The sequence below is a fragment of the Corvus hawaiiensis genome, chromosome 10 (assembly GCF_020740725.1).
Source record: "Corvus hawaiiensis isolate bCorHaw1 chromosome 10, bCorHaw1.pri.cur, whole genome shotgun sequence".
NCBI classification, from domain to species: domain Eukaryota; kingdom Metazoa; phylum Chordata; class Aves; order Passeriformes; family Corvidae; genus Corvus; species Corvus hawaiiensis.
In genome coordinates, this window is record NC_063222.1 from 12,340,624 (window position 1) to 12,354,262 (window position 13,639).

Below are 13,639 nucleotides of genomic sequence, written 5' to 3' on the forward strand. Positions count from 1 at the left end.
AATAAAGAGGATGAAGGTAGTCATGCTCATGTGGAAATGACAAATTAGCTCAGATAAAATGAACAGAATATTATGCCCGCTCTGCCATCTGATGCCAATAAATTCCTCTAGGTTTTCAGTGCCTTGTTAATTGTCTAGGTCAGGAACTACCCATGCCAAGACTACAATCTGTTATTTTAGCATATCCTGGGCTTGACCTGCAGTAAGAAATTGACTTTAGGCAAAACAAGGCTGTATTTTTTTTTAATTAACTATGCTTCCCAAGACTAAGACTGCAAATACTTCAGAATCATGCAACAAAACATTTAATACTGTTTGGAAAAGGCAATGGACAAGGTTATTTGGAATTACTTTTTTTTTGATGCCTGAGACTGAAGAGTACCTGATCTTGAGAGTGCCTTAAGCACTTAACTCTCTCAATACAATGTTTTAAAGGAGTCTTAATTAGAAATAAAAAAACTTTGTGCTACTTGAGTGAATTCTGTCTTGCTTCTTACTATCAATAAAGTCAAAAGAAGCCCAGTTATTGCCTTCAATTAGGGCAGTACCCTATGTTACAGGCTATGGAGATATACCAGTGATATGTGAAATGCACTTACCTTCTGTTTATAAGAACAAAAGTGAAAATGCCCAGCAACTCCACACAGATTGTAGGCAAATAATACAGCAACCCTTTCCACTGTGGACTGGTCTCTGGCTTGTGACTGTAACCAGTCTTTCTCATTTCACCAGGAGCAGGACAGAGCAAGGAAGGAAAGTAAAGCAGTCTCTGGGCAAGAGAGGAGTGCTCACAAAGGCATTTGGAGAGATATTTTATTTTGTAATTTGCTTAGTGAGGTGGGGGCATCCACTGCTACTCTAAGCTCCACCCATGTCCTCTCCCCTTTTGGAAGAGCTGGTCAATTACAAAGCAAAGCCACAGCTTCCAGGGCTTGGAGGGGTGTCCATTCTGGGAAGATTCTACTCCTCACTGTGTAAGACTGGGACCAAGCTCATTTTCACTGTAAGTCAAGGCTCAAAAAACTCCAAAACAAACCCTCTTCTAAATATAAACTTAGATTAAGATGAGATAAATCTGGAAATCATGCAATTCGGCATTAAATCCAATCTCTTGTCCTTAATAGACCAAATTAAAAAATTTCTTTTTCATAGCTTTTTAGCCAAGTAAATGCAGTAATAATACTTAGAGCTTGAGTCTTCATAGAATGGTTTGGGGTGGAAGGGATCTTAAAGATCAAGTAGTTTCAAACCCCCTGCCCAGTAAAGCAGGTCACTCAAAACCCCATTGAACCTGGCCTTGAACACTTCCACGGATGGGGCAGCCACAGCTTCTGTGGGCAGCCTGGGCCAGGGCCTCACCACCCTCACAGTAAAGAATTTCTTCCTCATATCCAACCTAAACCTAATCTCTTTCAGCCTGAAGCCACTATCCCTTGTCCTGTCACTACAGGTACTTGTAAACAGTCTCTCTCCATCTTTCTTGTAAAGAACATCTGAACCATGCTGTAAACTATTGGAAAATTTGGCAACTTCTCATCATATTTTTCAATCATATAATATGCTACAGGAACAAAATACCTGATGAGGCAGCTTAGTATTCACGGTGATACTTCACAGAAGCAAGACAAATCATAATGAAGTGCTGAAAACATTATTCACAATGTATACTTGGGTTTGCGTTTTAACCCTGTGGGACTATGAAAAGAAAAACTATCCAATAAGCCAGTGGGTGTCACTGTTGTGTTAAACAAACTTAACAAAACATAACTTAGCACTGAAACTCTTAACTGCTAATGGCTGAAAGCAGAGAGCTACAAATAGAGCATCGTAGACCACAAATAATTAACATCAGATTAGCTAATAAAATAAAATTGAGTTTTGCTCTGAACCATTTTATTAAAACAAGCCACCGATAAAAAAGAATGGTTTTGCAGAGTTTTATCTTGGTTGATGTGGAAAAGCTTGGCAATCTGCAGCAACTGAGAAAAAACACCATTTTCAGTACAGTAGGACAGGGGAACCAAAAGTATTAAGAAAAGAAAAATGCTCAAGAACAAAAGGAGAGATAATTTAAAGAGATCAAAACTTGAAAAATTTTTAAAATGTCTAATATGAAAAATGCTAATTTACAGATGCTGTAGCTGGGCATCCTATACGAAGAACAACCTCAAAGAGACCTTACAGTGGTTGGTGTTATTCTCCTTACAGACTGGAGTGGTTCTGTTCCTATTCCACATTCTGGTAAGCAGGATCCATTCCCTACCACTTCAAATCCTAACTTCTGGAGTCAGAGAACTGCCTATTCCTCTGCCCAGTTTAAAAAAAAAAAAAAAAAGTGTGGTCTGCTTCAGATATAGATTTAGGGGTCTCATTTCTCTGAGTCTGTTTTACAGAAAAACATAATATGGTTCTCAGTGAATGTAAGTGAAATGCAAAAGAGATGTTACAGAAATGTATAACTGGTCTCAGGAATCTTCTGCTTTAAAACTTACAACTAATGTACTGGGAAAAAAATTATCAACAGGTAAGAGGCAAATAATGGGAGAAATCTGGATTTCCTCAGATGCTAGTGTACATATATCTCTGATAGTGGATTTGAGACCAAGTAGAAGGATTTTACATATTTATTTCCTGATTGTGTAACTTGAAGATTCAAATACAAGTACTGGGTATTCCATGTGAATGACAGATTGACACTGCATACTGACATGCAAAAAAAGTGTGGTTTGATAAATGCCTCTTACTCCCCAAAACAGGCAGAATTTGCACAATTTTCACAGTTAGAACATTTAAAATATGTTTACACTGTGCTGTAAATTGAACTCACATAACCCATGGAACCTACTAAGGCAATTTGGCAACTCACAAGATCTACTGGGGAGATGTTACAAGAGAAGCAGTGCCAGAGGACTGACTTACTCACAGGTAACTTTCCTCATTCTTACCCCAGGACGGTGCATTCTTGCCCTGCAGTGACTGACTGATAGCAGCTGACTTCCTAACTTACCTGTGATGCCCAAGTGACTCAGCATCTCTTGTGAATGCTTACTCCTTATATCTGAAATGTCAGACAGTGTAAAACCCTCCTCTTAGATGCTGCATTCTCCCCTACACTAGGACAAAAATAAGCCTCTTGCTTCATCTGCAAAAGAACAAACATTGGTCCTGCTGAGTTATATTTATTATTCACTTTGATCCAGGCATTTCACATGATCCCATAGAAGCCAGAGCAGGTTGGGTCATGAATAGATGCTTGCTTCCCAAATCTACTTAACCAAAAACAAAGCCAACGGAATTGAATAGGATCAAACTCTGGGGTCAGCACAGGACAGGTTTACAATTGGTCAGTGCTAACTGCAAACATTTTTTTTAACTATCTAAATTCTATTAGAGCAGCCAGCATTTTTGGAAGCCTGTGATACAACACTGCAGGAGTTTTCTAGGAAACAACTTTCCAATGCAGAAAAAGAGGATGAAATGGTGGAAAAGGTTTTATTAGGTCTCTAATGAAAATTGAAATCACAGACTTTATGGCCTACCAAAAAGGAAGAGGGGAGGGGAAAAAGAATCTAAAAAGTCATGTACTGGCATATATACTTTCACCAATGATGTTTTGCTTCATTTATCTGTTCTACAGTTCTGAAATCTCTAGGTATGGTACCACACAGTATGGGCAAAGAGATTTAGCAGCACATTTTAATGGTGTCCTATGGAAGAAAGAGTCCTTTTGAGTTGTGACATAAGATCAAAAGATAAACAATATAATGTAAGACTAACTCCAAAAAGATTGTAATCCCAATTGAACAGAAAATTTCATTGTGATGTGGACAATTGTAATGATATACTACCAGCAGTAGTGACTAAAATGTTTTTTCAGACAGTGATTTCTTGCTAATGAATAGGAGTGCAAATCTATTTATTGCACAGACTTACATATGGTTGAGAGAATTTAAAAGGACAGGTACACAAGCTCTTCTAAAACTCAATAGAGTGACTGATGTATAGATATAACGGTTTTATTTAAATATTTAATGAAAGTTCAGCTATTTGCTTCTACTTTTCTTTAAACTTGCCCAGTATCAATACATTCAAGTCTGGTCACTGCAGTTTCATTTTCTTATTCCCATGGTCAGCTTTTCCATAGCTAAAACCTCAGTTATCATTATCAGGTCTACTTATAATGAAGAAGGCTTTTGATGTTGAAATTTAAAATATTTTCAAATGGGCAAATAGAAGGCAAAGTCGTAATACCAAAAGTTCTGAATATTTAGGTTTGTGTACTGTACAGTGCCAGAGGCTTTTAATGATCATTTATTTCTTACACTTTTGAGACAGGATTGAGGAAGATGTAAAACTCTGAGGAACCAGACTCAGAGCAGGATTCAGACAGAAAAGCAGATAAAGCAGATGTTTTACATTCTAGGAAGCTAGCAATAAGATAAACAAATCTTTTATTTTGTAATGAGTAGTCTCCACAAAAGCTCAGAGAGCTTTGCTCAGAGAGCAAAGTTAGTGTGTCAGAGTGTAAAAGCAGAACACAGCAAACTTTAAAAACCAAAAGAACTGTAGGATGAAAGACAAGATTAACTAATCCTATAGAAAATTATTCATCACCATATATTAGTATAGAAAATATGTGCAGTAATCTATGTGAAGCAGTGTTTAGTTAAGCCATATTTCATGTAGGGTCTGAAGAATACTTCTGTTTCTAGCATATGGATTAATATAATTGACTATACTAAATATATATTCATATTACATTGGAGATATTTTGCCCATTATTCATCAGGGTACATGTACATCCTTATTTCAGAGCTTTTTCAGAAAATGGTACAATTCTCAGATTTTTTTTTGCAAATTTACATTTGCAAAACAACATTAAATTTATTTTGAAATATTTATTACGCTTCTATTTGGCACTTAGGTCCAGTTCCTTGGAATTATTTAGAAATCTAACTGCAAATGCATGAATCATAGTACAGTTTACCTGTGATGAGGACACCTTAGGAAAGAGCCAGAACAACTGCAGGAGGTGTTTATTATTGACTGATTATGGGCATGTAATTCAGAACTTCCAGGCTACTGAATGAGAACCCAAATCAGGGGAATTCCCCCTAGTTTGAAAGTCAGTTGTTTTTAAATGGCACTTCAGATCAGGTTTTTGGTATCCAAAACAGTCTATTCAGTAGCACTGAGAGACACTGCAGTGGTACCAGTCAAAATACTGTTCCTGGGATGCCCTTTGTTAGCACAGTGTTACAGAGATATACGCATCCTAGGCCTCTATTATGAAAATCCTACAGCATGGGGGACTTTCACATAGACATAATCCTGGAGGATTAGGATAGGATCCAAGGACACCAGGGCAGTGATCATGACACAGCGAAGCGTGCAGCTAACTGCAGAAGCACAGGAAGAAAAAGGTGTGTCTTGCTTTTCTGGCAACTCAGGTTGTACACAAAGAAATCGGGCATGTGGCTCTTCCAAAACTGATCCACCATATTCAAGTTTTCTAAACCTAAACGTAACCATTAGTACTTTGGTAGAAAACAATTTTCATCACTGACAATTTTTCAGTTGATCACCAATCAGGGCATACATACATATACATATGTATATAACTTTTATATATATATATAAGTTTTTTCCTCACACAACATTTAAATTATTTGCTATCTCTATATAGAGATGTATTCTGAGAAAGAACAGCCAAGATAAAAGTCTTCACAGGACATATTTTAATTAACAATTAGCAACATGCACAGTTACTAATTTTAGCATGTAATGTGAAAATGCCTTAGAGTTGTTTTATAATTATTCATATGACAAAGACAATTCAGATTTTTTTAAAGTTAGTATTTTAAGTGAGTAAAATAAAAAGTCTGCAAACATTTTCAGAGTCACCTAACCCAAACAAGAAATAACTAAGTTCTCAAAAACCTAGAGAATGGCATGGACATTCTCTCTTAACCAGCCTCTTATTAGAAAACAAGCATAGATTTCTATACTTTACATGTATTAGGAATTACATCTGTCTAACTCCTAGAGTGATCTCATAGAATCCTTAAATACAAAAAAAGGCACCATAATTAGTACCAATCCAGTTTACAAACAAAGTTCTTTACAAACAACTTTCTTCAGTGACAGCTGTACTTGATACCAGTGAAAGAATTATGCTAGTTTGTCAGATGTGTTTGTGTCTGAATTTTGGTTTAGTGATTTATCAACCATGTTGATTTTCAGGAACAACAATGTGCACAAAATGAACAGTATTTACAACAGTAATTGTCATTCATTCTAATCATCACTTACCCTTGATCCTTTTTCTGGAAAGCACCGACAAACTGAACAATCCTGTCCCCCACATGGATCAATATATGCATATCCTCCCTAAAAATTAAAAGTTTATGGATTTATCAATGCACAACAGACAACAATTACTCCATCAAATATTGTCAGCTGGACATATTAGCTAATTAGAGGATTTTCAAGGCTAAAGATCTCTCATCAACATAAACATGCTGGCAAGGTAGAAGCAATAAGTAAAAGCTTATTACTGTTGCTGTAGAAGGTGGAAGATCTTAACTACAAGTTATGTTACATAACACTAAGTATTACAGCCAATGTAACTTAGGAAACCAGCTGCACCCAGAAATACATTTTAACAGAATCAGAATTTTATTTGCAATAATGTGAAATTTGTAACCCATCACATTATTTTATGAGATTGTTTAACTACAATGAAACTATAAAAGGCAAAACAAGGTGAAGGAGCAAGAAGTTCATTCAGACATAAAATCTTGAATTTAATTCTTGTCTATTAAGTGAAACAAAGTATACACATGGTGTAATTATGCATTGCCTACTATGAATTTACTTCTTTCTTGTATTAAAAATTTCCGTTATTGTCCTCTTAATAGCAAAGAAGTGACTGCTTTGTTTCATCAAATTGCAATGAGAAAAAAAAATATTCAAGGGGAAATGAAAACACAACAAAATGTAAATTCACTAGATTTTCTGTGTGGTAAGTGAACATGATTTCATTATTCATTTCTATTTTCCCAAATGTAGTAATAAACACACATCATATGCACTTACAAACTTAGTTGGAATGTCCACTAAATAACATTATTTTTTCAGTAAAACTGTAAATTATAAAAGATATTTTAAAAAATATTTTAACAAGGAAGTAAAAGATTTAAGAATAATGTAGGTAAACAAGTAAATGGTGATAAAAAAAGTATTTCCTTAGTGTGGGTTTTCATTATTATCAAGGTCAAGATTGTTTTGTTACTGGTTTTAATACCCAACAGAACACTAAAGGCTCATACTTCAATGTTTCAAGGAGTAAACACTGACAAATTTTAGATAAGGAGGAAAAATTCTGTTCTATCTATAACATTTTTAAAATATCTGGAATTCCCAAACCTCAGAACATGAGGGTATGATGGTCTCTTTCACAGACTACTTGTTTTTCACACACTGCACTTCCCATGAAATTACTAATCCACTCCACACTAGTCTCTCACCGAGTTGTTAGAATCTTACCTCTCCTGGAATGTCAATAGAGTACAAGTTTCCAAAAACAGAACTGTTACCCTTTCTTCTGATTGAACACATTTATTTTTTAAAAATATGTCCATTTTCAACATAAAATAAAAAGGCATGAGTTTGAGAATTTAAAAAAAAGCCTCTACAAAAAAGAGCTTCTAAATATTTGAAAGAATACAAGGAGGATGGACTTGAAAGAAGTTTCAGTGAGGGCATTGCAAACATTAGGGTTATATGAAGGCCAGTACAGAGAGGATAATAAAGTAGATATTGAAACTATATTATATGTGAAATTTTGGCTTCAGAGCGATGGGAATGTCCATGGAAATCAGTTTAAGATCTAAGCTAACACAGAGAGCAGAGCTTGAAAGCTAGAATTGACATGTGCCCTAATGCAGAACCATCAAAGAGACTTTATGAGGAGGGAGACAGACTCAGTGAACAAGAAGGGTTTTCTACATGCAGCTTCCAAGAGCACCTAAAGATGCCAGAATTAGAATCTAAGAAACTCCAGAGGATAAAACTGCAAAATAGATAAGCTGAGTAGCAGAAAGGAAAGTCAGAATTGCAGAAATACAGAAAGGAACATCACAGTTTCCCCACAGAACTAGAGGTCATTTTGGTGCATTTGGTGTTACTTGTTTGAACTGTACCATCCTATCACTCGCCTCTCTAAAGCAAATATTAATGTCACTTACCCCATCAATTTCTTGAGTTGAAAAAACAATCAGTATCCACCTGATTTAAAAGAAAAAATTAAATTAAAACTAAACTTATAACATCAAATCTTCCCAAAAATTTAGTCTGTAGAAAGTGAGAAGTGATCAAGTGAACACACGATGAAGTCCTGTTTGGGGTGCCTATATAGTATTTTTATAAGGGGTACACACCATCAAGAAATGGCCAGCCTGTGCTGTAAATATTTGTCTTTTTGGATTTGTGAGACTGAAGACAGACACACAGGCATGAACAAGAGTACGTAAAAGTCCTTACAACTCCCCCTTGTAACCTATTTCCAATCCCACAATTACAAAGGGCTAGAGAGGAACCACTCCAGACAGATTTCTCCATGGACACCATGAAGTGAAGACTGAGTAGAGATAGGGATGATCTGCATCTACCCTAAAATGAGTTAGCTGGTGCTGTTTTCTTTTGCTCAGAGAGGGAAAGAGAAAGCAGAGCGCAAAGCCACATTCAGAACAGCCACATGATTCCAGAGCAGCTTCTGGGGAAGCCCAGCTCCATGCTAACCATTGCTAGTGATGGACTGTAAAGTTGAAAAAAAAAAAAGAATAAACTAAAATTAAAAGTTAGCTCAAAAATTCTGCAGCAATACAGGAAATAAACATTCCTTTTAATTATTATTAATGCTAATATTATTTTTACTAAGAGCTAAGGTGCTTACTCATTATATGGAAAGATAAATTAGACACAGCCATAGCATACAGACTGCTGTGTACTATTCTACAGGCTACAGTGAAGCCTATATCAAAATTACTCCAACTTTGCAAATATACTAAATTTTACTAAATGAGCATTTAGTAAAATTCCCTATTGAGATCAACTTCTGTTCTTTCTGTGTTAGTCATATGGTCAACTCTTAGAAGCACTAAGAACTGTGCCAGCAAACCCCCAATTACTCTCCCTGATTATTAATTATTCATAGTTTAAACTGGAAATAATATAACCTGTATATGATCTGATATTTACTGATAAATTCAATACTGAAAGCATTAACATGTTTTAGCCATTTATGTACATTTACTCCATATACTTTTTACAGCTGTGTTGCCTGCTACTCATTTTCAAATACAGATTTTACTGAAACAAAATATTTATGAAAATAATTAGTAGCAACTGAAGACAGAAGATGCTGTCCCTTGCTAAATATGAAATGAAGGACTGATTAAACAATGTGAAACTGCCAGATGATCAGCTACAGCAGTAAATGGTGGAGAAATCTTCTGCATACCAGTGGTTCATTGTTTAATGCATCAAGTAAGTTCGTGTTGGAAGGATTTAACTTCACAGGAACACTTCAACCAGGTAGCAGGTAATACTGTTGTTCTGTGATTGTTAATAATTTAACACCACTTTTGCTTTGACAGACAGTCCCTGTAAATATTTATTCCCATACCAAAGTTGACCAGCTGTGAGTTATTTTTTATTTAGGAAAACACCAAGTTCTCATGAAGCTTTTGCACAAGTGAAATAGAAATCTGATTATGTTTTTCTTGATACATGGTGCTGCAGTCCCCCCTTTTTCCAGCCATATACAGCAGGCATGTGTTTACCAGATTCTCTGCCATTTCCAAACCTCTGCCTCCTGAAGCCAGGGAGATGTTCCCTATGTAATTGACTCAGCAGAGACTGCTAGCGGTAAGTCAGTCACAAATAATGCAGAAAAAAGGCAAGAAGAGCTGCCTTGGAGAGACTCAGAGTTATAGTTCCTGTTTCCTACTACTTAAATAGCATAGAACCTGAAATTCAAGTGGTATAAACTTATAGACCAGTAATTGAACTCAAATAAAATAAATTATCACACAGGCTTATCAAATTTATGACAGGCCACAAATTATTTAACTTCTGATTTCTTATTACTGTTAAATTGATAGCTAAGAATATATCTCAGTGCATCTGGTTAAAAAATGTAGTGATCTGTAAAACTCACCAGGCAGCTGTGATAAGCCATTTAATCCGTTCAAATGAATCCTTTGTTAATGCCATTCCTGCTGATTGAGGATTTGTATATGCAGCACTTTTTTTTTCTTTAAATGGCAGGTCTTCTCTTTCCTTCTGTTCATGGATGGTCTATAAACACTGTTCCATAATGGTGTTGTTTTCCCCTCTGAACCTGTTTATATTAAAATATACATGAATAATTACTGGATAACCAAAAATAAGTCTTAACCATTTATCTGTGTTACACGGCACAGCTTTGTGTTGGCATTACATTATGTTCTTCCTATTCAGGCCACATTTTATTTTATCAGCAATCCAATTATTTCAAGGGGACTATAATGAAACTGCAGATCAACATAAAAAGGGGTACAAGATTTCAGCCTAGAAAAGATAGTCTTCATTCTGTGTTTAAAATAATGAACAAAGAGCATCTTGCATCATTATTTCATAAAAAGCTTTCATAGCCACCATTTTAGTTAAAGGCATTAAGACAAAAGATGCAACACCTATCTATAGTAAAAAACCTAATGAACCTTAGAACACAAATCCTCAAGAAAGTATTTGCTATAGTTTTAAGACCAGATTTAGCAGCAGCAGCTTTTGCAAACTGGGCTGGACCAATCTGTGCCAGAATCTGAGCAAAGGAGGACCACTCTGAATGCAGAATAAGCCATATGCATTTTCATCTAAGAGCTCTACCCATATGCATGGACAGATGACAATCATTACCTAGAGATTTTTAGCTTTATTTTTAGAACATTTTTTCTACAGATTTTACCAGGATTTAGGAAGCTGGAAGCTCTGTGTGCAGGACTGACCAGCGGCCTCCACAATCCCACACAGTCAAATTTTGCATACATAAATTGCATACATAATACATAATTTGCATACATAGTGCATCCCTAACCTATGACGTATGTCCAACAGCGGTTTTATGCGCTGCTCCAACCTTTTTGTAAACCCAAGCTTCACAAACCCAGAGACATGGCCAGGTCATGTACAAACTTTTATATCTCCCAAATGAAAAAAGAAGCTGCAATCCTTTGTAATATGGCATGTCTGGCAAATGAGTCACACTGGTTATTTCAAACTGAGGGTTGAAGAGGCTGGGCTTCTCCTAGGTTAGCACAGATTATCACAGGCTTCTGCTTTTTAGTGCTCCAGTATTCCAAATGTGGGGAAATCAATTTGAGGAGACTGAACACTGACTATAGTGAATGGACAGGGGTTTGCCTCCTTTGCAGAAGTCTCCTGAGTAGGCAAAGACAGTCCGCTCCTGAGCAAGGAGTAAGGATGCGAAGTGCAGCAAACTGGCTGCTCTCTGATAGCTGTTCAGGCAGCAGCCATGTGTTTGTTAAACATGTGAGGGTACAGTTCTTGAAACATTACCATATTGCTTTCTATTCTTTAGATAGTGTGGCATCTTTTTAACCAGAACTAATCTATAAATAATATTGACTCCTGTGTGTATGCACAGTACATCCAAATCCCACAGTATGAAGAAGAGACTTTGTAAGCTGCTGTGCACTGACTGATGAATAAATAGCCTAAAGGCAGCCAATCCATGCTGCAAGATCACTCTCTACATGTATTGTACAGTACTCCATTCATCTGTCAAATTCTTACACTCTTGCTGTGCCCTAGCTCCCCATCTGTAAAAAAAGAAAAAAATAACAACATCCCTAATAAAAAAATAATATTCCAACAGCATTCCTACCTCACTGATTTTTTACATTAGTAATATAAACAATATAAGCAAAATTGTGAGGCAATACAATATTGCAGGGACTGATTGCCTCGAATGGAAAGTCCAAGCCAGCCATAAAGTGTTAGACTTTGCAGAAATGTGTTCCTGTTGCCCACTAGCCATCTCATTATTTAATTATCCAAACAGCTTCTGAAAATTAAGAAGAAAATAAAAAAGAAAATTATATTTGGTACATTTGCTTTGTATTAGCAGTGAAAGTTTTATTTTCAGATTAAAATCCATTTTCATCCAACTCATTGACACAGTTTAAAATAATACTTAATGCATGAGTGGAAGACTTGCAACCCTCTGCTTGTTATTTTGTCATGGCTATTTAAACCCCATCGTTTTCCAAACAAGTTGAAGTGTTCAGTAGCTAATACAGTAACAGAAAGAATACAAGGTGTTGTCTAGATTGATGTGTCAAATTGTCACATTTTATGTTTTTGAAGCAATCACAACAGTTACCTCAATAAAATATACCCAGAATAGCACACTCACTGCCACGAAAGGAATAGGTTTCATATGAGATCACCAAACCTCACCTCAGCCTCAGAAAAAAGAAGGGGAAAAGCTGGCACTGTAACATAATCTAGATGTTTACTTTCTAGACAAGAATTGAGAAGCAAGAAAATTTCATTCTCAGTAACTCTGCTAAAGACCGTGGAACATGAGCTATAGTTTGAGGCAGACACACAGCTACAGTTATTGAGATATAAAAAATTGGAGCAGTCCTAAGTGTATTCTCACTACATCCAAAGGAACCAATCATGTGCTGGGGCACTCTGCATAGAAATTGTAATAATTTCAGAGGACCGATCACACCGTCTTCCACTGTAGTCTCTATTGCTCTGACCTCACTGTCTCGTAGACAGGTTCTGCACCTTTTGTTTCGACTTTTGTATAAATGAGTGTCTACTACCTTCTCTCTAACACCAGTACTTCTCATGTTAAATTCCACTAGTGGATACTATTTCTTCTACATGGTCACCATCGATCTGGCCAGAAAACGGGGGAATTCTTTTCCTTTCTCTCCATACCTTGCTGTCCATACCAGCTTGCTCTCACAGATGTTGGATATTTTAGAGTCAAGTTGTTTTAACATGATTCTACGTACAAGATATTTGGTACTGAAGATAATGCTCACCTATTCCCGAGGCATGTTCTTACTAGTAGTACCGAACTTTTTGGAAAAGTAGCTTCTACTAACCAGCTTTCACAGCAGATTTCATAGGTTGACAGTATGGTCTACTGAATGGAGATCCAGCTCTACTCTTCTGCCTGTCAGAGAAGCTGTTTTACAACGTTCTGTGGCTAGCTTTCTGCTCATGAAAGCCTTTAGATTTGTATTTCATGAGTACTCCTAGATTTATATACACATATCATATACTTGCTTTTGCTTTATCACTTCTAGTGCTAAAAAAACCTGTAATGTGGGATTTCCTGTACAGCATCCATGAACACTACAGACAAGGTAAAGTTGCTGTGGCTGGGACTGCCAACATGCTTTCTAAGTTTGCACCTTTTCAAAACAGCACTTTATTTGGTGAAAGGTTACCTTGAGCATGCAGCACTTCTGTCAATAACATAAATGTGGTAAATTTTACACATTGTCAACACTACATATCACAATTCCATTCGCAAAAACTTTGTATCGTA

General features: G+C 36.3%; 2 protein-coding genes across 6 annotated transcripts in view; one reads left to right on the top strand and one right to left on the bottom strand.

Annotated features, from left to right (window-relative positions):
* COL4A4 (collagen type IV alpha 4 chain) overlaps positions 1-13,639 on the bottom strand; it is a 67,164-nt gene that overhangs the window by 52,364 nt on the left and 1,161 nt on the right. For 3 of the 4 annotated variants that reach the window (XM_048314493.1, XM_048314494.1, XM_048314492.1), the window contains exons 2-4: positions 10,223-10,405; positions 8,250-8,289; positions 6,313-6,390 (exon numbers count right to left, since the gene is read on the bottom strand). In XM_048314493.1, the coding sequence (XP_048170450.1) occupies positions 6,313-6,390; positions 8,250-8,289; positions 10,223-10,278 (174 nt within the window). In that variant the 5' untranslated portion in view covers positions 10,279-10,405. Of the gene's footprint in view, positions 1-6,312; positions 6,391-8,249; positions 8,290-10,222; positions 10,406-13,639 lie in introns of those variants that run through there. The other variant, XM_048314495.1, reaches the window with a different exon arrangement.
* Positions 9,412-13,639, top strand: part of COL4A3 (collagen type IV alpha 3 chain) — a 61,162-nt gene continuing 56,934 nt past the window's right edge. The window contains exon 1 of one of the 2 annotated variants that reach the window (XR_007205713.1): positions 9,412-9,549. Coding sequence is in view for 1 of the 2 variants with exons in the window: in XM_048314496.1 (XP_048170453.1) it covers positions 9,541-9,549 (9 nt within the window). In the remaining variant the exon portion in view is untranslated. The remainder of the gene's footprint in view (positions 9,550-13,639) is intronic. The other variant, XM_048314496.1, reaches the window with a different exon arrangement.